Source organism: Acartia tonsa, chromosome 14, assembly GCF_053477335.1.
Source record: "Acartia tonsa isolate MP-2025a chromosome 14, ASM5347733v1, whole genome shotgun sequence".
Taxonomy (NCBI): Eukaryota; Metazoa; Arthropoda; class Copepoda; order Calanoida; family Acartiidae; genus Acartia; species Acartia tonsa.
The window spans coordinates 7,632,006-7,654,683 of record NC_137273.1 but is presented as its reverse complement, the minus strand read 5'-3'; the positions used below and the strand labels follow the sequence as shown (position 1 = coordinate 7,654,683).

General features: G+C 35.3%; 7 protein-coding genes across 9 annotated transcripts in view; 1 reads left to right on the top strand and 6 right to left on the bottom strand.

Annotated features, from left to right (window-relative positions):
* Positions 1-22,678, top strand: part of ND-B17.2 (NADH dehydrogenase (ubiquinone) B17.2 subunit) — a 397,876-nt gene that overhangs the window by 282,677 nt on the left and 92,521 nt on the right. The window lies entirely within an intron of this gene.
* Positions 1-22,678, bottom strand: part of ebi (transducin beta like ebi) — a gene marked incomplete in the record, with an annotated part of 75,784 nt that overhangs the window by 4,208 nt on the left and 48,898 nt on the right.
* LOC145306334 (uncharacterized) lies at positions 14-2,489 on the bottom strand. The gene is made up of 3 exons (XM_080148422.1): positions 1,912-2,489; positions 1,611-1,678; positions 14-1,290 (listed from the first exon to the last, which is right to left on the bottom strand). The coding sequence occupies exons 1-3, from the start codon at positions 1,926-1,928 to the stop codon at positions 1,055-1,057; spliced, it is 321 nt and encodes a 106-aa protein (XP_080004548.1). The 5' UTR covers positions 1,929-2,489; the 3' UTR covers positions 14-1,054.
* LOC145306332 (uncharacterized) lies at positions 2,655-5,676 on the bottom strand. The gene is made up of 4 exons (XM_080148420.1): positions 4,517-5,676; positions 4,160-4,291; positions 3,545-3,655; positions 2,655-3,360 (listed from the first exon to the last, which is right to left on the bottom strand). Exons 1-4 carry the CDS (start codon positions 4,597-4,599, stop codon positions 3,276-3,278), a joined length of 411 nt encoding a protein of 136 aa, XP_080004546.1. The 5' UTR covers positions 4,600-5,676; the 3' UTR covers positions 2,655-3,275.
* LOC145306404 (uncharacterized) lies at positions 5,628-9,700 on the bottom strand. The gene is made up of 5 exons (XM_080148497.1): positions 9,660-9,700; positions 8,000-9,318; positions 7,581-7,667; positions 6,755-7,096; positions 5,628-6,439 (listed from the first exon to the last, which is right to left on the bottom strand). Exons 1-5 carry the CDS (start codon positions 9,698-9,700, stop codon positions 5,628-5,630), a joined length of 2,601 nt encoding a protein of 866 aa, XP_080004623.1.
* On the bottom strand, positions 9,994-12,343 carry LOC145306326 (uncharacterized). Of its 2 annotated transcripts, XM_080148413.1 has the most exons (3): positions 11,543-12,343; positions 11,034-11,231; positions 9,994-10,623 (listed from the first exon to the last, which is right to left on the bottom strand). In XM_080148413.1, the coding sequence occupies exons 2-3, from the start codon at positions 11,202-11,204 to the stop codon at positions 9,997-9,999; spliced, it is 798 nt and encodes a 265-aa protein (XP_080004539.1). In that variant the 5' UTR covers positions 11,205-11,231; positions 11,543-12,343; the 3' UTR covers positions 9,994-9,996. The 2 variants fall into 2 exon arrangements, with proteins under 2 accessions (XP_080004539.1, XP_080004538.1); XM_080148412.1 differs by having other exon boundaries at positions 11,034-12,343.
* On the bottom strand, positions 12,371-19,665 carry LOC145306403 (uncharacterized). Its single transcript, XM_080148496.1, has 11 exons — positions 19,544-19,665; positions 17,761-18,612; positions 17,106-17,221; positions 16,673-16,841; positions 15,653-16,205; positions 15,278-15,433; positions 14,340-14,857; positions 13,895-14,046; positions 13,351-13,667; positions 12,901-13,124; positions 12,371-12,686 (listed from the first exon to the last, which is right to left on the bottom strand). Exons 2-11 carry the CDS (start codon positions 17,786-17,788, stop codon positions 12,544-12,546), a joined length of 2,376 nt encoding a protein of 791 aa, XP_080004622.1. The 5' UTR covers positions 17,789-18,612; positions 19,544-19,665; the 3' UTR covers positions 12,371-12,543.

The window sequence follows — 22,678 nt, the reverse complement described above, 5'->3', positions numbered from 1 at the left end:
TGCAGAATTTCCCAGGACGGAATTAATACCATAAAAAAACCTAGTTTTTACCACTTTTACGGTAAAATTTTACCAGCCTATACGATTTAAAAGGTGGTAAAATTTTACCGTAATCGTGGTAAAAACACTTTTAGTGGTACTCCGAGACGCTTTTTACCATCGATTTTTACCACAATTATCGGTAAAATTTTACCAGATTTCCGGTAAAATATTACCATTTTAGGACGCAAATTTATACCAGATTTTGACCAATTTTTACCACTTTTTTGGTAAAATTTACCAGAAATTTGCGGTAAATTTTACCAAAAAAGTGGTAAAACTGTTCAACACCTGGTAATATTTTTGCCCTAAACTGGTAAAATTTTACCAGAAATAGGGTAAATATGGTAAAAATTTACCAATAATTGTGGTAAAAACGGGTGGTAAAAATCACGAGAAAGTGGTAAAAAACGACCTTAATTATAGAAAAACCTCGCTTGTACACAAAACGCAAAAATAAAAAAAAAATTGTTTTCATTATTAACTTTATTGATTGAAACACTTAAACATATTTTTTTACATAATGATTTACATAGGTACGATAGCGCGATACTATATAGGTATATATTCACAGAAATTTTCTTAATTAGTCTATAATTCTAGACGTGGTTTAAATGACCAAATATTACATAGTTTTACAGATAATATAACTGCATGTTTAATCGGTTTAAGCTGAGAAATTAACACAAATATACATAGGTTTTAATTGCTGAGATCTGGATTCTAATTGTACTTTATACTAGAACATTTTTATACAAGAAAAATATATTACGAAGTTACTTTCCATTATTAAATTTTCAAAAATTTTGCTATATAGGAATAGCGGTTTCAAATATAATATTATATGAATATTTTCATCGTCAGAACAAAACTGTCAAACTGTCATATAGATTAATGTACGTACAAATTAAAGGTGGTTAAACATATTTTTGACTCAAGATATCTTGATATATATCACTTTTTTATCACAAATAGTTTATATATGATCTGACTGGAAGGACTATTATACATCAGCTTACTTTTGTCCTTCTTTTCTTTGTTTTTGCCTCTTGTGAAAGAAGACGCGGCAGTCTGGGCACATATAGGTGCATTCGATGAGTCTCGTGTTCAATGGCAGCTCGCTTCGGGGACTGCGTCCATGGGCGCAGGTCTTGATTTTCCCCGGTGTTGCACTTCTTTTGCGCCTACTCAGTTTTGATGCTGGAGGGGGTGGTTCAAACATCTCCTGCTCATCATCTGACACCCCATACACTGAAATTAAAATATTTTTTAAAATTACTTTTTTTTACAAAAAAATACTTCAATTTTACAATAGTTTTTTTTTCTAGCCTAACCTAACCTAGTGTATTAATAGAAAGAGTAATATTTCTAGTTTTAACCTAGCCTAGCCTAGCCTAGCCTATTCTAACCTAACCTAACCTAACCTAACCTAACCTAACCTAACCTAACCTAACCTAACCTAACCTAACCTAACCTAACCTAACCTAACCTAGTGTAATAATACAATGTAGTACAGAAATGTTTCACTATATGCTTTGGGCACAGTCGCTAGTATAAATATTGTACTATACCTGGGCTTTTTGGTCCTGGATTCTTTATGTTCTCATAAATTATATCAAAATCCGGTTGGTCTTTCATCCTGAAATTAAACAATCTATACTACAAAGTAAAACGATTTTTGTTTGTATGTAGCGAAGGATCTTGTTAACCGCTGAACCGATCGGGTTCTTCTCATAGGTACCGGCAAGGGAAGGGAGTGGCAAAAGAAACTTTAAGGATATACTTCATATTAGAGGGTTTAGCGTACAGAAAAATCATTTACAACACAGTCGCCAGGATAAAGTAGTAAAAACTATTTTTAAAAAATCTTACTTTGCTGGTGTTTCCATAACAGTGACTTCCTTAACCTCGTTCTCATCCGAATTTTCTGGAGAGCCAGCTGCAGCTGTTTTGTTCCTGAATTAAACAATATATATATAATAATTTATTTAAATTAAGTAGTTAACTTTTTGGTTCCACATTTACCCCTTCCACCTTACCCAGCTAGAGGCGTACTTGCTAGTACTCGCTTTTAATAAATAAAGGAACACGTTGAATTTGTCTTTACAGAAAAATCATTTACAACACTGTCGCCCGGATAAAGTATGAAAAAATAATATTAAAAGAAATATCTTACTTTGCTTCTCCTTCCATAACAGAGGCTTGTCCGACCTTCTGGTCATCATTTTGTGCCGCCGGACATTTCTCGGATTGCTCCCTGAATTAAGCAATCATATTATTATTAAATAGTAAACTTTTTATGGTCCACATTTACCACTCCCACCTTACCCCTAGAGGCATACTTGCTATAGTTTTGTAATATATAAAGGTGAATTTGTCTGTACCGAAAAATCATTTACAACACAGTCGCCCGGATAAAGTATGAAAAAAGATTATTAAAAGAAACTAGTGGCTACGCCCCTAGAAACCTCTAGGGGCACTTAAGGTTGGAAGGGGAAAAATCTACATCTTCCCATTTTCAATTTCAGTTTCAGAAGAGTAAAAATATTTTTTGGGGGAGGGGGTGAAGACACCCTGCACAAAAATAGTTTAAAACCTTTCTAGGACCTATAAGAAGCTTCACTTTAAAGGAGAACAATATCGGTTTAGCGGTTATCCTTCGGGACAGACAAAAAACGCTTACTACTTTATATAACAGGATATCTTACTTTGCTTCTCCTTCCATAACAGAGGCTTGTCCGACCTTCTGGTCATCATTTTGTGCCGCCGGACATTTCTCGGATTGCTCCCTGAATTAAGCAATCATATTATTATTAAATAGTAAACTTTTTATGGTCCACATTTACCACTCCCACCTTACCCCTAGAGGCATACTTGCTATAGTTTTGTAATATATAAAGGTGAATTTGTCTGTACCGAAAAATCATTTACAACACAGTCGCCCGGATAAAGTATGAAAAAAGATTATTAAAAGAAACTAGTGGCTACGCCCCTAGAAACCTCTAGGGGCACTTAAGGTTGGAAGGGGAAAAATCAACATCTTCCCATTTTCAATTTCAGTTTCAGAAGAGTAAAAATATTTTTTGGGGAAGGGGGTGAAGACACCCTGCACAAAAATAGTTTAAAACCTTTCCAGGACCTATAAGAAGCTTCACTTTAAAGGAGTACAATATCGGTTTAGCGGTTATCCTTCGGGACAAACAAAAAACGCTTACTACTTTATATAATAGGATATCTTACTTTGCTTCTCCTTCCATAACAGAGGCTTGTCCGACCTTCTGGTCATCCTTTTGTGCCGCCGGACATCTCTTGGATTGCTCCCTGAATTAAGCAATCATATTATAATTAAATAGTAAACTTTTTTTTTGGTCCACATTTACCCCTCCCACCTTACCCCTAGAGGCATACTTGCTAGTTTTGTAATATATAAAGGTGAATTTGTCTGTACCGAAAAATCATTTACAACACAGTCGCCCGGATTAAATACCAAAAAAAAATTTCTTACTTTGTTTGTGTTTCCAAACAAGCGATCTCCTCTTCCAAAGAAGCAATTTTTTGCTTTGCTGCCCTAAGGTCTTGTTTTATTTTCTGCATTGTCTCCCATCCATCGTCGTCCCTGAAAAATAAAAAAAAATAATACTAAAGTAACAGGATGTCCGTGTTTATGTACCGAAGGATCTCGATAACCACTGAACAGATCGGGTTCTTCTCATAGGTACCGGCAAGGGAAGGGAGTGGCAAAAGAAACTTTAAGAGATATACTTCATATTAGAGGGTTTAGCGTAGCTGCTAATTTGAAATATCAGGGGTGTATATCCTATATGGGATCCCCTGTTCAGGTGGTGGGGGGAAAATAACTAAAATATGTGTGGTAGGACCAAAAATTTTAGTTCTTTCAATATTTCTCCATTTCCGTCCCTACTTGGTGAGATAAAAATAGGTGGGAAAAAAATACAAAATTTTGTACCACGGGAACAAAATAAATCTTGTGCGTAATGTACACCCCTGAATGAAACTATAATTATTCGCCATAACAATAATGTTTATCCTACTCTTTTCAATCCGGCTACTACCACCTTCCGAACAGAAATAGAATGGTAACAAAAATAAATAAACTTACGTAGTGCAATCCAAAGTTAGGTTCAAATCTTCTGTATCAGACGATTTAGGAGGGGTATCAGGCAGGTCATCCAGCTTAGCAGGCAGCTCAGGCTCAGACACACTCATTTCGTTCTTCTGTTTTTCGCTATCACTGAAATATATAAATATATATTATATATCCCAGGTAATCGGACCTTTGCCCAAAGAAGTAATTACCAAAAATTATGTAATATGTATTTATGTAATTATGTTGTGATGGATTGTCGAATCCGATTCGATGAATGGTTACCAAAATATAGCTAGGGACGGACGGACGGACAGACAGACAGACAGACATCATTCTACTTCGTTTTATACATATTAAAATATTACTCACCCACTTGTGGTTTCCGGCTTCTGTTCTTCGTGCTGTTCGTCTCTCTCTAAGTCGGCTGCTGCTGTGGCTGTCATGTCGGACATTCTATATTAAATTTGAAAAGAAACAAATTATCACTGGTATTAAATTTTCATTAATAAATGTCCAAAAAACTGACGTAGGGAATTTTAATATAATAGGGTGGCCAGCAAGATCACATATTGGTATATCTTATATTGTAAACAAGTATATAGACAAATTTAACATTTACAAAAAGTTTATACAAATTTGAAACGTTCTCTTTTTTAATTACAGCACATAAACATTACGCATTTTACCATGGAAATCTACCACCGTATTAATTAAAACATTCCCTACGATAACTGTCATATATATAATATTTTTATACAAAATTAAACAAATATATAAAATTAACAAAAGCTAGTTCTGAATACTTTTTTTCCTTAGTTTAGGGGGTAAACTACAACTGCTATATACTGAATTACAAAAAATGCGACAGATTATACAACAAAAAATTTTCAGTTTAAGCTCTTAACTTTAAGCTCATTAAACTTAATTGGTGGAAAGGGGTAGTTTCACAAAATGCATTTGAACTTAATTTTGTGAATTGCATATTTTTCTTTGTTAAGATGGTAAAAGTACGTGGTAGAAAATTTAACTTTCTTCAAATTTATGCCATATAAATAGAGTTTAAACACATTTAAACAGGTTCAAATATACGGTTCACTAAATTAACTTCAAATGCATTTTGGGAAAAGACTCCTTTCTAGATATTATAAAAAAAAATTGAAGATGAAACTTATGAAATCAAAAAAAATTACATATAAATATATATATACGTAAAGTCCTGGAATTATTGGGATTGACTGCGACCTATAATCAGGTCTTCGTCTTGTTCTTCGTCTTGTTCTTCGTCTTGTTCTTCGTCTTGTTCTTCGTCTTGTTCTTCGTTTTCAGACGAAAGTTCCGACGGATAATACTTGTCTCCATTCTGCCAGGGATGTATATTCTACATGGATCGGATGTATAATATTTTTTCCAAGTCTGCTCAGGGATGTATATTATATTTCATTAAATATAAATAGATGGAGGTAAGAAAAAAAGGTAATAATTAAGAAAACTGAAAACATTTGTAAATTTTAAAAATTTTTAGCCGTGGACAAACAATATTTCTTGTGCAGAATATACACCCCTTTCCCGAATCAGCTGTAATGTAGCTGCCAAAGATACCGTAATTGTTTATGTTTTGAGAACATTGTTGAGAACTTGCTCTCTGTGGTGGTCTGGAGCTTGATCTTTTCTTCTTCTCTAACTCATCATCTTCAGGCCTGTGTCCCTGTTCCCACAATCTTTGCTTCTTCATGTTGTCCTTTACTCGTTTGTTGGCATCTCTTCTTGTCCGAGCCTCACCACGCTGGCCGAAATCGGGCAAATGTGTATTTGTTCTGTTCAACATTTGCTGCAGCTTAATTTGGTTAGGTTGCTCACTGAGTTGACTATTACTACAACCTTGCTCTGGACTGAGTTGACTATAACTACAACCTGGTTCTGGGTTTACGTCTTCATCAGGATTTGATGTGCCTGCGCTTTCAGCATATTCCCGGCTTGAATTAATTTGTGCTCTGCTCGTGCTTGCTCTGCTCTGGTTTCTGTACAACACCGCATCAATTTGATTCGTTGATGGAAATGTTGTTTGTTTTCTGGGACGTTTAGGAGCTTCTTTGGTAGGCTTTGGCTTTTGGGCCACTTTTGCTTTTGGCCTGCGTTCTTCTTCTTCTTCTTCACTACTACTACTACTGCCAGTTCCAGTGTCTGGGTCTGATTGATGACCTTCATCTGTATCATCACTCTCTGGTGCTTCTTCTTTGATGTCAGAAAGTAATTCACCTTCTTCTCCATCTTTTTTCCACTTTGCTTTTTCTCCTACAAAGAAATAAAAAATGTTAAAGCAAATGTACATAATTGTAGCTTCAATATTATTTCCATACCTATATGAACATTAGTTACTATTAATCAGATTCAAATGAAAACAAGCAATATTTTTTACCCTATATTAATATGCCAATCAAAGATAAAAGGGGGAATTTTGCATTGGCAGTTGCTTTATAGGGGTACAATATGGAACTGTGAAGAAACGGCGTCGCCACCGCCGAGAACCGCCAATAAAAGCCCCAAAAAAGTGTCACTTTCGCCCACCCCCCCCCCCCCCCATTTATTACATTAAGACCTGTAACTTACCGTCAATGTTGATGAGTTCTAAAATTTCCATTTGGTTGTATATAGAAACATTTGAGCCTACTGCAACAACCTCATAATGACCCGTGTGGTTGTGAATTATAATGGCAAGTTTGGGTAATATTATTCCACATGGATGTATCCGAATTTCCTTACTTGCATTGCCGTCATTCTTGCCCTCATTGTCCTCAACCTCCACAATTTCGTCACTCTGGTTTCCGTCATCTTCGTTATCCACCTCGAATGATGGTTCATTGTCCAGCTGTAAACTTTTCTTGGTTTTTGCTTCGGCTTCCAATGCGGTTTGCCTTCGCTCCCGGTTCTTTGGAATGATCGCCACATCATCTAAATAATTATTATAGTCATTATTTCAAATAGTATAAATGTTACCCAACCCCCCCCCCCCCCCCCCTCCAAGGAAATAGCTTAAAATCACCGCAGGACCAATACACAGAAGAGTAGAATCCGATCTCCAGGATACAATTAATACCATAAAAAACCTAGTTTTTACCACTTTTATGGTAAAATTTTACCAGCCTATACGATTTAAAAGGTGGTAAAATTTTACCGTAACCTCGATCGATTCAGTGGTTACTGAGATCTTAAGCTTCTGACGGCCGGACAGACATTAAGCTACTTAGTATTATAGATAGCGGCTGCGCCCATACAAATTTTAGCCTAAAACCCTGTCAGGGCCTGTACGAAGTTTCCCTTAAAACAAAATTAATCCACAGGGTTTTTATCTAAGACTACTTCTCAACTAAAATATTAATAAACTTAAATTTAGGTGATACAGTTCCTACGTTTTTCAAACTATAAATAACAATACCTTCGGCATCCTCATCATTCTCATCACTGCTGCTTTCCTCCACGACACTTGTTGCCTTTCCAGTCACCTGTCTCTCGTTACTGTTGCCTGTAAATAATTAATTTATACATTAATTTTATACGTTTCCAAACAAAAAGCAAGTACTGAAAACATTTTTTCCACCCCCCCACCCCCCCTACTTGGTTGAAAAAAAAATTTTAAAAGGAAATGTGTTGTAGGAGGGATAGAATAAATAAATCATAGAGTTCTTTAAATATTTTTCAATTTTCCCCCTACTTGGTGAAAAAAAACTAGGGGGGGGGGGGAAGAAAAATTTTAAAAAAATTAGTAGCAGAGGAAAAAAAATCTTGTGCAGTATATACACAATACGAGGAAAGATAAAACTTATAAATAATAATTAATGTTCAACAAATATGTACCTGTGATTGAATTATTTCGTCCATAAAATTCTTTCTGTCTTTGCAGTGGTGGAAAGTTTGGTGGTTGTTCATCATCTTGCATTGGGACTGTATCATCAAGATTTCCCACATTTTGGCCCTCATCGTCTGTTTCAGAAATAATTATCTTCTTCGACTTTTTCGAGCCCTTTCCATGCTTCTTCCTTTTGGAGCTTGTGATGTTTTTAAATACATTTACTTTGGGTTTATTATTGGACTGGCTGTTGACAATTGGATCTTCATATAACCTACGTGGCTTTACTGGGTGCTTTACTGGTTCTGGAGTTACTGCTGGATTCTCCGCGGGTGGTATGCGTAAGTCATTCCCAATCTGATCATCATTTGAATTCATTTCAACGTCGTCGCCTCCGTCATCAATTACAAGCTCCTCACCATTGTTGCTTTCTTCATCAGCAATGTTTTCCATACCATTTTCTTCAACAGCATTGCCTTCAGCTTCATTGTCTTCAACAGCATTGTCTTCACCATCAGTGGATACATCAGCAGTGGAATCATCAGCAGTGGAATCATCAGCAGTGGAATCATCAGCAGTGCAATCATCAGCAGTGGATTCATCAGCAGCATTCATCTTTCTATTTCTTGAAATTCTAGTTGCTTTCTCACTGGCATTGTGAATCTTTGTCTGTTCTTCACTCATTTCTGGTTTCAAATTGGTTGTGGCGTACGAATAATACATTACAGCTCTTTGTATAACCTTCTTATTACTATGGACTGTCTTGAAAAATTGCTTGGGGTTCTTTGCCATGTCTGCATAATTTTTGATCTGAAATGAATTTCTCGACCTGTCATTGTTTATTCTCAAGTAAATCGGGTTCTTTCCTTGAACTTCGTGGGGTAAGCAACCCATTGAGTGGGCACCTAACATGTGGTAAAATTTCTTGTCTTCGGCTGTAACACCTGGTGTTGAAGTTGTGATTGTCTTCGGTTTAATACGCCGCTTAATTCTTTGTATCTCTGCAGGGGCCAGATAAAATTCACACATCTGTAAGGCTGATCGTTTCTGTGCCTTTTCCTTCTTGTCTTTCTTGTCTTTCTTGTCTTTCTTGTCTTTCTTGCCTTTCTTATTGCTTGTCTCCTTCCTTGGCTTGATTTCAAAAACCTGTTCATACGTGTAGTTTGGGGTTGACAATGCGCGTTCTTGTTTTCGCGTTACCAGCCCTCGAAATAGCCTCCAGCAGACAGGATCCTCATTAGCAAGCATATAATCTTCGGCCCTCTTCTTATTTTCACAAAAACCAGTCGCGTCCTCTTTAAAAGTGTGTTCGAAATTGCGCAAGAACCTAGATAAAAAAAGGGTTTATATCAAAACAGTCTCAATATATAACATATAACATATATCAAGAAAAGATGAACTAAAAGTCTTGCCACATAAAAAAATACATGGTACAAAATTGAAATTCTTTGAAACATATGCCATAGAAATGTAGTTTAACAATTTAACAAGAATACAATATGCAGTTAACATTTCGTGAAACTACTTTTTTAACTAAAGAACATTGAAATGCATTTTGTAAAACTACCACTTTCACATTTAATAGACGCGGAATAGATGCGATAAATAATTGAATTACCTACAAGCTTGTATGTGGTTCCTCACTAGAAAAAGGTCGCTTGAAGACACATAGGTTCCTGTTCTCCACAAATTTGGTGGGATAGCTTCATGTAGGTACGTCTCGTTAAGCACTAACTTACAATGATCCAAGAAACGTTCCACTGAAATAATAATGAAATTTTCAATTAACTCTGCATAGGTACATGTTTATTATTGTACCAGGGGTGTATATTCTGCACAAGATTTATTTTCACAAATAAAATATATATATAAAAAGATTATTGTACATGGTCACCTGCTAGCAAGAATAGGAATGCCCCTTTTATTCGGTTTATTTCCCTTGCCCCCACCTCCCTTCTCCCTGTTTTAAACGTTTTCTCATCATGTCAAATTTACAAAATAATATTTACTTACCAGTTTCGTCATCAATAACTTCCGGAGCAGTCCAAAAGGCAGCTGTGATGCGGGCGTCAAAGGTGAACTGCTCGAACACGACATACGTGAAGGTTATGATGTCTCGGCATACTTTCAGTAAGGTTTGCCAGCCTATATCCACTTTCCGTGAGTCTTCGAAATTTTGGATGAAAAAGATAATTTCTTCTCTTCTCATATAACCATCTTTTTCCAAGGGGTCATGGTTCTTTATTCTTTCTCTGTAAAAATCTGGTGAGAAAATCTGGTCCACGACAACATCCTGATTCTCACTAGGCCCTTTATTCGCCTCCTCCTCATCAAGCTCATCCACATTGGTCAGTCTTCTTAGATCAGTCACCAAGGTTTCCACAATTTGGCCGGTTTTCTTCATTTCTGTTTTCAGGGTTTTAGTATTTTCAGCCATATCTCTTGATACACTGTCTTGCAGGTCTTTGATTTCATTCTTCACTAACTCATGGTTTGTGGACGTTTTGTTTACCAAGTTTCTTATGGACGCATTAATGGGCTCTAGTTGATTTTTCATTTGTGAGGTCAAGAAAGTACGTAGCTGCTGAAATTGGTTCTGAATTTGGTTCATAACGGCCCCGGTGAACAAATCCTTAAAATGAAACATATTAAACCACATATTTTCAAGTCTTGGTATTTTAAAAACTACGTGGTAGAAAAGAAGACTATCCACAAACAAGAGCAAGTGATCCTAAGCATCTTCCATCATTTTTGGACTTTGACAAACAAAAAAACTTGGTAAAATTTGACCAACTTTTTGGTAAAAATTGACAAGGTAAATTTTTAGGCTAAGTCCAGATTTTTGGACTTTGACCAAAAAATCAACTTGGTAAAATTTGACCAACTTGTTTGTAAAAATTTACAAGGTAAATTTTTATTGGTCAATGTTTACCAAAAATTTAGTCAAATCTTACAAGTTATTTTTTCCAGGCTAAGTCGATATATATCCTAAATAATTGTAATTTGTATCCTCTGGATGACAAAATGAAATAAAAATAATACCTCGCTTTCTTCCATCTCACCAGAAGGGCCAGATGATCCCTGGGGTCGTGATGACTGGGACTGGGATCGTGATGATGTTGCAGGAGGAACTACAACTCTCGCGGTCCGTTGACTCGCGGAGTGGTGCCGTGCCCGTGGAGATGGAGGTGGGGTAATATTTATTGGCCTCATTGGAGATGTTGTGGTTCTAGTTGTGTTCTAAAAATAATATAGATAATTATTGTAAAGCATTACTTACCGAGGATTATAGTTTTAAACAACACCGGCATTATCCTAATTTTTTTCTTCTATTTTTTAAAACTTTACCCTCCCCCCCCCCCCTCTCCCGACAAAATGACTGTGTTAGGTTAGGCTAGGTTAAGTTATATGGTTAGAGGGACCCAATTTGTTCAACGGTTAACGAGATTTGTTGGTACAAACCCACAAACAGACATCATGTTAGTAAGTTTAGTTTAACAACAAAACACCAACAAACCAAAAACCGATAACAATAAAACTTAAAACCCTACCTTTGCTGTTGTACCTTTGCCACCTCCAGTAGATTTGTTGCTTCCAGTTTTGGCACTTGGAGCTTTGGCACTTCCACCTCTGGCACCATTAGGTTTGCCACCTCCAGTAGGCTTGTTGTTCTAAAACAAGAAATAATTGTTGTATTTACAATGCATAAAAAGATATTAGATAGCAGTGGCTACGCCCCTAGAATTTTAATTACTAATATCAAATGTTAAACACACTGTGGAAAATTAATAAATAATTATACTTGGTCAATAATCTTTTGTGGTCTGTTAAGCATGAACCGATAAGGTTTTCCTTTCGATCCGGTAACATGCGAATTTATAAGTTTTTTGAGCGAAGGGTAGCAGCAATTTGTACAATAGTAAATTAGGCCTTAAATATAATTTTTACCTTTACAGAACTAGCACTCTTTCCAGTCCTCGTCATTTTGGGATCTAGCTTGATCAATTGCCAGTCGAAATTACGCTGTTGGATCCAGGTCGTTGGCATGGGCAATTTGCATAGTTTTAAATCTGAAATGTGTAGACAGAAATTAAAATTTTATGTAAAATTAAATTAAATTGCAAACATGTACTCTTTCAAATTACAGACTAGACTTATAACACTTTAACTTCATACCCATCGATGGCCAAAAAGGTAGGGTTTTGCTAAATTTAGTTGAAATGCCTTTTTTAAAATTAGCTATAAAAAATAATTTTAATGAAAAAAATATTTTAAAGTACATTTCACATAAATTCCAAATAAAGAGGGAAGGGCCTTCAGTTGAATTTTACAACATTTTACATACATATTATAACAAAAGGGGGGGGGGGGGGGGAAGTGACACTTTTTGAAACCAAAACTAAAAGTCAAAGGAACTGAACTAAAGAAACAGTTACAGATCTGTCATTTTGCATGGCAGTTGTTTTATAAGGGTACAATATGGAACTTTTAGTTTTGGTTTCAAAAAGTGTCATTTCCCCCCCCCCCCTTTCTCTGCTTTCAATGTACAAAATTAAATTCCGATAGGAATTACGATGGAGACATCTTGATGCAACAGGTGTACGGAGATATGTGCTACTCTGTACTTCAGTAGGTTGGAGGCTAGTTGTGTTGGAGGATGGCTATAGTCTTCGGGATCGTCAGTCTTGCCTACTCCTAATACCAGGGGTGTATATTTTCAGTGTTTAAAACCATAAAACTTAATTCATATTTCCTAGACCCCCCCTCCCCCCTTTACCACACTCTCCTCCTGGCATGATAAGAGAATTACAAATAAATTGTGGTAGGTTAAAAAGGAATTAGATGAAATGTATAGTTCATGAAATATTTCTATACAACAATTAATCATGTGCAAAATATACACCCCTACCTATTCTTCTGGAATCTTCAGGAAAGGTGTATGCCGGAAAAAATGTCCTCACTTTGTGGACCAACCATACTGTTTTATCACGACGGCAGTCTGGGACAAAGTAGAGGTCTTGGCAGTCTGTATAGAATTGATTTCTTTCGAACTTTCGTTTGTTGGCATTCCTTTTTCCCCTGACAGCCAGCTTTTCATTTATGTACGGTTTCACTGTGTGAAATATCAACAATCTAAATATGTCATTTATGTCATTAATGGCTGTTAAACGGAAAGGTATGTTGCTGGTGAAATCGTTATAGCTTAAGTGTTTGATCAGCAATACACGGAAAGAAAGTTATGTTACATTTTTAAAAATTACATTAAAATTTGTAAAGAGTGGGGGGGGGGGGAGAAGTGACACTTCTTGAAACCAAAACTAAAAGTCAAAGGAACTCAACTAAAAAAAAATAGTATTACCTGTTTGAAACCTCTTTAAGGCCAAAATTATATCCTCGGATGTAAGTTGCAATCACATGATTGGCACTTTCGAAAGCATAACAACTGAACGCCATGGATGGTCCAAATCGGCGGACATGTTCCGGCATATGGTAAAGCATGTGAGTATTGTAACTCAAGCACGATTCGCCGTACATCTCCGCCAATTTTGAGTTCAGGACCATTATCATGGTCTTGAGCTCAGCCACACGTTCAGTTGTTATATGCTCTTCGAGACAGCGCAATATGTGGAATAAAAACTTGCATATCAGACGTTGTTCATCTTTAAGATTTGCCAACTGGAAAAAAAAACATTGTAATAATTTAAGGGAAAACTAGCTCTTTCGCCCCTAGCCTCTAGGGGCTTCGCCCTATATACTTATTGGAAGTCCACCCTCCTCAATAGAAATATATATATAATATAGCACACGTGCGCAAATTTAAAAAGAATGTTATTGCTATACAATATAATGAAACTGAAATAAGCTTTAAATTCTAAAAAGATTATAATATGGTAAAAACCTACCTCTGCATAAAATATCATATGGTAAAAGCCCAGTACTTTGAATTCAGAACTTTTCAAATTGAGGGCTAGCTTCTTCTCTGTCAGGCGCATGATGGACGTACGGGGAACGCGATCAAAATCGCCAACAAGCTTCAATTGATCGTTGATTTCATCTATAATTGGAGTTACTGCAGTTCATGGTAAAATATGGGTGATAAGGAGAAAATTTTCAAAATTTAAGTTCTTTAAACTTTTCAAACTAACACTCTTTTAAGCGGCATAACAAGGCGTACAAATAATGTGTAATAGACATAAATCTAAAAATGCAGAATTTTATCGCAGTGCCGAGAAATGCGCGAAGAAAACACCTATTTTACGCGTCATTTCTTTAGTCAAATGCAGTACATCCCTGTAATTCTCTCCATTTGAACTAAGTCTTCTTCTTCCAATTCTGGATAACTATTACGTCCTTTCTTCAGGTACGTCATCACTTTCTTTACATAGCCCAGGTGCAACGCGTGCATCGGATCACTGGGGGTATCTTGTATTAAATCCAAGCTCGGGTCAAGCTCAGAAAAACTGGTTTTCATGTTCTGATTATTTTCCTCTAACTTGCGGAATTTCTCGTCAGACCTCGGCGTACCCATATTTTGACTGTCACTGGGGTAAAATACATTCATTGATTCGAACAATACCAAGTTCTTTTGACGGAGATAAGTCTGTGAAAAAGCCATCCCTGGAAGGTCACAGTGTGGGCATCCATTTTTTGATCCATGGCCAAGAATGCCGAATACATCGGCTCTCGCAACGGCATCGTGGATGATGGTTCTACATTGAAAGGTATGTCCAGGTAATCCTTCTTGAATTAGTTTGTTGATGAATCGGGTAACATTATCCAGAAAGTTGTAACTGTAGGGACGCCTCCTCGTCTTCTCAAATATGCTGACTGGCAATATAACACTGAAATCCTTGTTGAAGAATAACCTGAAATAATAAAGAAGAATTAATAATAATAGCATTTAATACCTTAGACTTAAAATTGTAGTTACTGATTTATAAAACGTAAAGGCTGGTAAAATTTTACCGTAAAAGTGGTAAAAACTAGGTTTACTTATGGTATTAATTAAGTCCTGGTATACAGTAAGACAGATTTTTATATATGTATGCAATAGAAAAAAGTATCAATTGTAAACTTAGTTTTCTTTCTTATTTCTTTATTGAATGGTTTCCTAAACTTTTGCTTTAAAAATCTGGGCTGTCAATTGATGTAAAACAAATATTTTGATATCCTTTGAAATATAGGGTGCCAATCCTAAAAAATATTTTTTCGAGGGTCATGCTGTATATGAAAAGAACTTTATCCCAACCCAACCCTTTCAAATCCACAATATATTAATTACTTACCTAATCCAGACAGTATAATAGGAGATATGAGATCCCTGAGCTGCTTTCACTCCGTCGCCCGAGATGTCAAAAGTTATATGATCATCAACGGCCTGTTGTCCATTCAACCGTTTAAAGTCTGTGATGGCGTCTTGGAGGATCTCATAGGTAGGGAATCTGGAAAAAGAAATATATTTTTAACTAATAATAGCTTATAATATTGTTCTCAAGTTGTCGCAGGAAGCAATATACCAAAGAATGATCAAACTGATAATTAGAACACTTGAAAGTTTGTTGTTAAAAAAGGAGAAAAATCGACATGTTTAAAATGGACGTACGGAAATTCTGGTAATGATTATAGAAATGCTACGCTTTCTAAATCGTATATAAACATACCTGCACTCAATCAGTGAACCAGGAGCATTTGTAGGATTATATTTGTTTTCTTTGATTTCAACTTTGTATTTGGGTTTGAATAATGTATTATATGACGGAAATTTGAAAATACACGAGCGTTTCAGAATTGCCAGGATGATTCTAACTTTGTTGTGAGAGATGGGGTTGTCTAGAACACAAACGCTTCTGAAATCATTAACAATTTCTTTCTCAAGTTCTGTAAGATGTTTGAAGGGATCCCCGTCATGATCGCCATCAGGTTCGCCATCAGGTTCGTCATCAGGGTCATCGTCATCATCTGGGTCAAAATCATCTTCAGGTATATCAAACAATTCGACGTGTTCCCAGTCCTCGGCATCTTGAATGCTGTCATTGTCTGCATCATTATTATCGTTGGTATTATTGTTGTTAATATTGTCTACAACAATATTAATGTAGTTTGTTTCTTCAGGATTGTTATTTAATCGCTCCAAAACTTGGTTTGCGTAGCATTGATAACATATACTTTCGGTTTCCTTTGTGAAGTTGGTATTGCAGCCTGTACAAACTTTACCTAAAAAAATACGATGTTAAACATGGTGTTTTATAGTTATAAACCTTCCCGGGACCTATGTGAAGGTACCCTGTAAAGGAGAACCCAATCGGTTCAGCGGTTAGCAAGATCCTTTTGAACAGACACACAGACATCCTGTTACTTTAGTATAAGGATAATGCCGTAAAGAAAAACTAGTCAAATTAGAAAGTTAAAAAATTAAAAATTCCAGAAAAAGTAGATAAATGTAGAGAGTGGGTGAAGGTGGGTTAGGTTAAGGGATCCCATGTAGAATATACACCCCTGGAACAAGGATATCTTGAGACAAACTTAACTAACGTTTGATCAAACCAATTGTTTGAAATTTAGATTGAAAGGAAAATAAAAAACAAAAATTGGGAGACAATGTTTGTGGGAATTTGGACAAACAAACAACAAACAGACAGACCGACATCGTTCTACTTTATATTACAGATATTGTAGGTTACCTTTTGACGATGCAGTTTCGTTCTCATATTCCACATCCATCAAATCCTCCTGCTGTTCTTCTTCTAGTAATGGCTGACTGTCTTCACTTTGTGGAGGTTTCTTGCGCCATTTTCTGTTTCTCGTTGCATTACAGAAGAGTTTTCTTATGGACCTCAGTTTATGCTGCAACTGGAAAAAGATTACATAATTAGTGAATTACTTATTTAAAATAATATAGGGGAGTTGTTATGGATCGTTATTTGGGCAAGCTACACGTGTCAATTGATTACAGTACATATGACTATACTGGTGTAAGAGCAAGCATGTTTATAGTGCGCTGACTGCAAGTGAAAAATAGAAATTAAAGTCGAGCATAGATTATACTTTAAGTACAGTAATGAAAAGTAAGGTCTCATCTTAAATATGTAGAAATAATTAGTTGTAAAAAGTCACCTGTACATTTTTCGTCTTATCTCCACTTCTTATACGCTTCAGTAGAGCTTTAGAGAGTGTACCAATCAAATTGTCTCCCATTGCAATAACGTCTAACAGGGGTGTATAGGTAACTCCTGAAATAAGAAGTATATGTTATAATCAGGGATGTATATTCTGCATGGGATCCCCTGCTCAGGGGGGGGGGGGGGTGGAAATAAAAAATAAGTGGTTGGAGGAAAAAAAAATGTAAAAATTAAGAAAACTGAAAACATTTTTTCCATTTCCCCCCCCCCCCTCCTTGGTGAAAAAAAACTAAAGAAATGTGTGGTAGGAGGGATAAAATAAATGAAGTATAGAGTTCTTTAAATATTTTTCTATTTCCCCCCCTACTTTTTCAGAAAAATCTAGGGGGGAAAAAAAATAAAAAAATTTGTAGCAGGGGAAAAAAAATAAATCTTGTGCAGAATATACACCCCTGGTTATAATAATAAGGTTATTACTTGTTTACATATAACGAAAGAAGGAGAAAGTAAAAAAGGGGGGGGGGGGGGAGTGACACTTTTTGAAACCAAAATTAAATGTCAAAGGAACTCACAAAATAAAGAGTTAGAGTTACAAACAAGAAAATACCCTTATTTATTCTTTGATTGTCTATAAAATTAATTAAACTTACCTATCAAAATTGTGATCCAATTATACATACGTCATCCAGCGTTGGTCTGACATTTTTTTACTTTGAAAAAAATAACTATATACAATATATACATAAAATTTTGTTTGTTCCAGTCCTGACCTGGATAATACCTATATAAATTTCCTGCCTTCCCTGAAAAGCCGACGAACGCATATATAATCGAGCCCCACTGGTCGTGACTTTTGCAGAATTCTGCAGTTGCATGGAGTTTTATTATAACAACAATGTTGAACCCAGAAAATTTGTTAATTTGCTATAAAATAAATAATAATAAATAATAAAAAACAACATAACAAAAATATCAAAAAACAAAAACAAAAAATAAAACATATCAATTAAGATCTCCTAGAGAGCTATAGCCAGAAGCTTAAAAAACTGTACACGTGCATACGTAATCGTCGGCTTTAGGGGTAAATAATGTTTATTAATGTTTATATGCAGGAAATTATATATCTGCACGACCAGTGGGGCTCGATCACTGTCACCATGGGTACTTAATTATAAAATATATGGGCGCTGCAATCAAAGAGAGGTTAACGTAAATGTTCTGAAAGAACAAATTGATGTTATCCTCTTAGGAAATACCCCCCCCCCCTAGAAAAACGGCCCCTGGCCTCTACCTAGCCGTATAACTTAACCTAGCCTAACCTAACCCAGCAATTTAGTTTGGGGGGGGGGGGGGGGATGGGGAGTTAAATAATACAAACAAAATTTTCTAAGAGGATAACGCCACAAATTACAATTAAAATTCGCTTTCAGCATGGATATCCGGAGGCTGGATGAAATCGCCGGCGGCGAGCTCGGCTTCTCCTAGCTTCTCCTTTCTCTTCCCTGAAAGGAAAGAACATTGAATTAAAAATGAGAAAACTAAAGCGTTTTTTAATGAAGAAACTCAAAGAATTCTGAAACATTTTTTGGTTAAAAACAATTTTTTCCCCTGCTACAAAAGACAACTAGCCATGAACAAGAGCATGTGATTTGAAGCAACTTCCATCATTGATCCACTTATTTCTTTTTTCCCCCTCCCCTCCCCCCCCCCCCCGGAGCAGAATATACACCCCTGCAATAATTTCGTAGTTTTTACCTTGTTACTCTGGGTTTTATTTAGAAAAAAGGGCTGACGTTGGTGAGGAAAGGTGCACAGTCGGCTTCATGGTCAATGACACGTCTCTCGGTATCATCCAGGCGGGGTCTCTCGTTCTCGTAGAGATTCTCGGGCATAGGTTCAATCTTCTTTAAGTGTGTCTCTACCCAACCGTGATGGTATAAGAGTTTTACTATTTCAACAGCGTCATCAATGCCACATGATTCTTCTTGAACTCGAATATTTAGCTTGGAGAAGAGTCTCAACATCCTAACCATGAGGGCGTCCCATCTGTCATGCAGCTCGTGGTATTGGTATGGATCCATCCTAATTTGAGGAATGATTATTTTGTTTGTCTTGTTTATTTTTGGGAGGGGTGTGATTAATGTTTTTTAACTTTCCGGTATTTTATTTGTCCTTAAACAAGGGGGGGGGGGGAGAAGGCCTGGAGCTCCGGAACCTGGAGGCCTATCCAAAAAATATTAAAACTTGGGAAAATTCATCATATAAGAATGATTTTATCCCTAATAACCTATACTCTCAGTCCAAAGATAAAGCCTATACTCCCTGTTTACGCAAATGTGTCAAAACTTCCCCCCCCCCCCCCCTATTTATTTAGAACAAATTTTGTAGCAGGAGAAAAAAAATAAATCTTATACAGCTAATATACACCCATACCTGTTATTATGATGTACGCGTACCCAGGTGATTAACTTGAATAGCCTGTTATTCAGAACTATCTGAAAAGGTAGAATATTTAAGAAATAAAAAATTACAAAATAAAAATAGCTCGTATTCATTCGAATCCGGTGGATAGGAACAGGTGTTCTCATTCATACGCCAAAAAACTAGGTAACTAGCATATCGTATTATATGCATGGTTTTCTACGAATATAAAAATCTAAAAGCATAAGATTAAAAACAGTTATTTTTAGCCAGTGCCTCCGGCACCTCTGGGCCAAAAAAGTAGTTTCATTCTTATAATTGTACTCCTATATTTGCGACAATCCGTTTATACTACGGTGCAAGACATATATTTATTAATTTTACATTTAAAAAAGTCCTGTATATTACGTAAGCTAAAAAGAGTCCCAAAAATGGGAGAAAAAACGAATACGAAGAATATTTTAGAAAGAATTTTCAATAATTAATGATAAAATTTGAATTATAAAACAGAATGATACATATTAACGTCTTAATTCACTGTAATTTCACTAAAAATGATTACTAAAATACAAAAATGCACCGTAGTCATATAGTCCAGTTGAATTATTGCGCCGATGGAAAGTTACGGTTGCCAACATACAGATTGAATAGGTGGCAAAACACTTTGCAAGACAGTTATATTTTTAATCGTAAAATTGCAACGAATAATAACATTTCATGAATTATATAAGTTATGCAGTTTTAATTAATTAACCGGTAAAATATTAAAATGATATTATATACATAAGGTGTTTTTTAAAGTTTGGCAACTTTGTCCAGCACGTTGATTTTATCATCTGAAAACAGGGTTACGAAAGTTAAATAAATGTAAATTTTTTTTAATGTGAATGTAATATATTTTTGGCAATGACTTAAATGAAATATCATCGATAAAATATAAAAAAATATATTGCAATGGATATAAAAGAAATATTTTTCAATATAAAGTTGTATACCTGTACAGAGCATGTGCATGAATGCCGCTATACCGATTGAAAACTATTGTAAACAATGAGTGTTATAGTTCAAGTCTCTTAGAGAAAATACGTGTTATATCCAAGTATGATTGACAGGAGATGGTCCATGTCACAAGATTTATATGAATGTCAGTTAAGAACTCCTAGAGAGCTATATATTCAGAAGTTTAAAAAAGTACTTGTCTACCAGTCTTGGCTGTTAGTGTTGATATATGGACCCTGCAATCAAAGAGATGATAGTCAGATGTTTAAAAAAGTACGTGTCCACCTTCAGTCTTGGCTGTTAGTATATGGACCCTGCAATCAAAGAGTGGTTTGCGTAAAAGTAAGTGTTTAAATAATTTTAATATAAAAACATTAATAATATAGGACCTTGAGCGTACGGTTTTAGGCTGCCTTCGATTAACGGTTTAAGTTTTACTAGCGGCTATGCCCCTTAGAAGCCTCTAGGGGCACTTAAAGTAGGAAGAGAAAAGTCGAGGCCTCATCCTATTTTTAATTTGAGTTTCAGCTATAGATTAAAATAAATAAAAAGCTTCGTTGTAAAAGAGAACAATATTAATATATATAATAGGATAATTGTTTTAAGCCTTTTTTAAACCTTTTTGATTTGATCTAAGAAACACTTTTTATCCTATTCTTAATATTAAATAATCCGGGTTTAATATATATGAATGTAAGAAATATTAATAAATTATATTTAAATTGAATATTGTTTTTCAGGTTCAGCAACACTGATTCATCAGAAATAACTATTTGGGCGCTGCAATTAAAGAAGGGCTCACTTAGTAGTAAGTTTTAAATAATGTAATAAAAAAATCAATATAATTTAGGACCTTACGCATGGTTTTAAGCTACTTCGATAAACTGTTTGTTTTATAATTTTTTAAACCTTTTTGATATATGATATAAGAACGACTTTTTATCCTATTCTTAATATTTAAAGTATTCTACTATTAATATATATAAATAATAATAGAAATATTAACAAATTATATTTCAATTAATATTGTTTTTCAGACTTAACCAGGAATCAGATTCGTGAGAAAATATATGGGCGCTGCAATTAGTGAATGGTTTACATAGAAGTAAGTGTTAAAATAATTTTAATAAGAACATGGATATTTTAGGCCATGTTATTAAGACTATCCTTTAACGAAACCTTTTTAATTCAACCTTGCTACGAAGCCTTGTGTGATACCGGTAGAGTGTTTGAGTTCTTAGGGAACCACACTAATTACATAATATTATCTTGAGTTAGACAGGTTTTATAAGCTGTAAACAGACTAATACAATTAGATATGTCATTATCTTTAAATTATTTATTATAATTTATATAATAGCACCTTTGAAATAAGCTCATATTATATCCAACCTATATTCGCCCTTTAAGGTTTATGATTGTTTTAAGCGTAACGAAGTTTTATACCCTTAATAGAAAGATATTATAAGATGTGTTTTATGTAAAATAATATTAAAAATATATATAAATTATATTTCAATTAATATTCTTTTTCAGGTTTAGCTTCGCACACAGCTGGGTGTATTCTCTGATTATAAGCTGACCGCAATTCGACCGTGGAACATTTCTTAAGCACCAACATGAAGCTGTTGCCATCAGAAATTCATCCGTTAAAAGTAAGTGTTTAATTATTTGTAATAAAAGATAGTTGGAATAATCCTACACGCAACTACGGCAACACCTCGGCCCCAAAAGGTAGTTTCCATGTATACAAGCATAACAAATATGAAGTTAATATACACAGACACACATCGAACTACCTTTATGAAACTGTATACTAAATTATATTAACAATTAAGCTATTATTAAATTTATTAGATAGATATTAAACTGGTTAGACAAAAGTTAATACATAAAAATAATGTACTAGATAGGTAGCTATTTAAAATTAGATTTTACTACTTTATATTATTGAAACAGTACATTCAGGATATTATTAAAATCTAAACAGCATTACATTCATCCTCGTGCATGTTTACTTCGTGAAGAACAGCTGCCAGTTCGGCAGCCTGGGCAGCGGCGGGCAGCAGAGGGGAAGGACGGCAGCGATTAAGATGTGTAGTAATCCATCCATGTTGATATAACCTCTTACAAACCTCCCTCTGGATC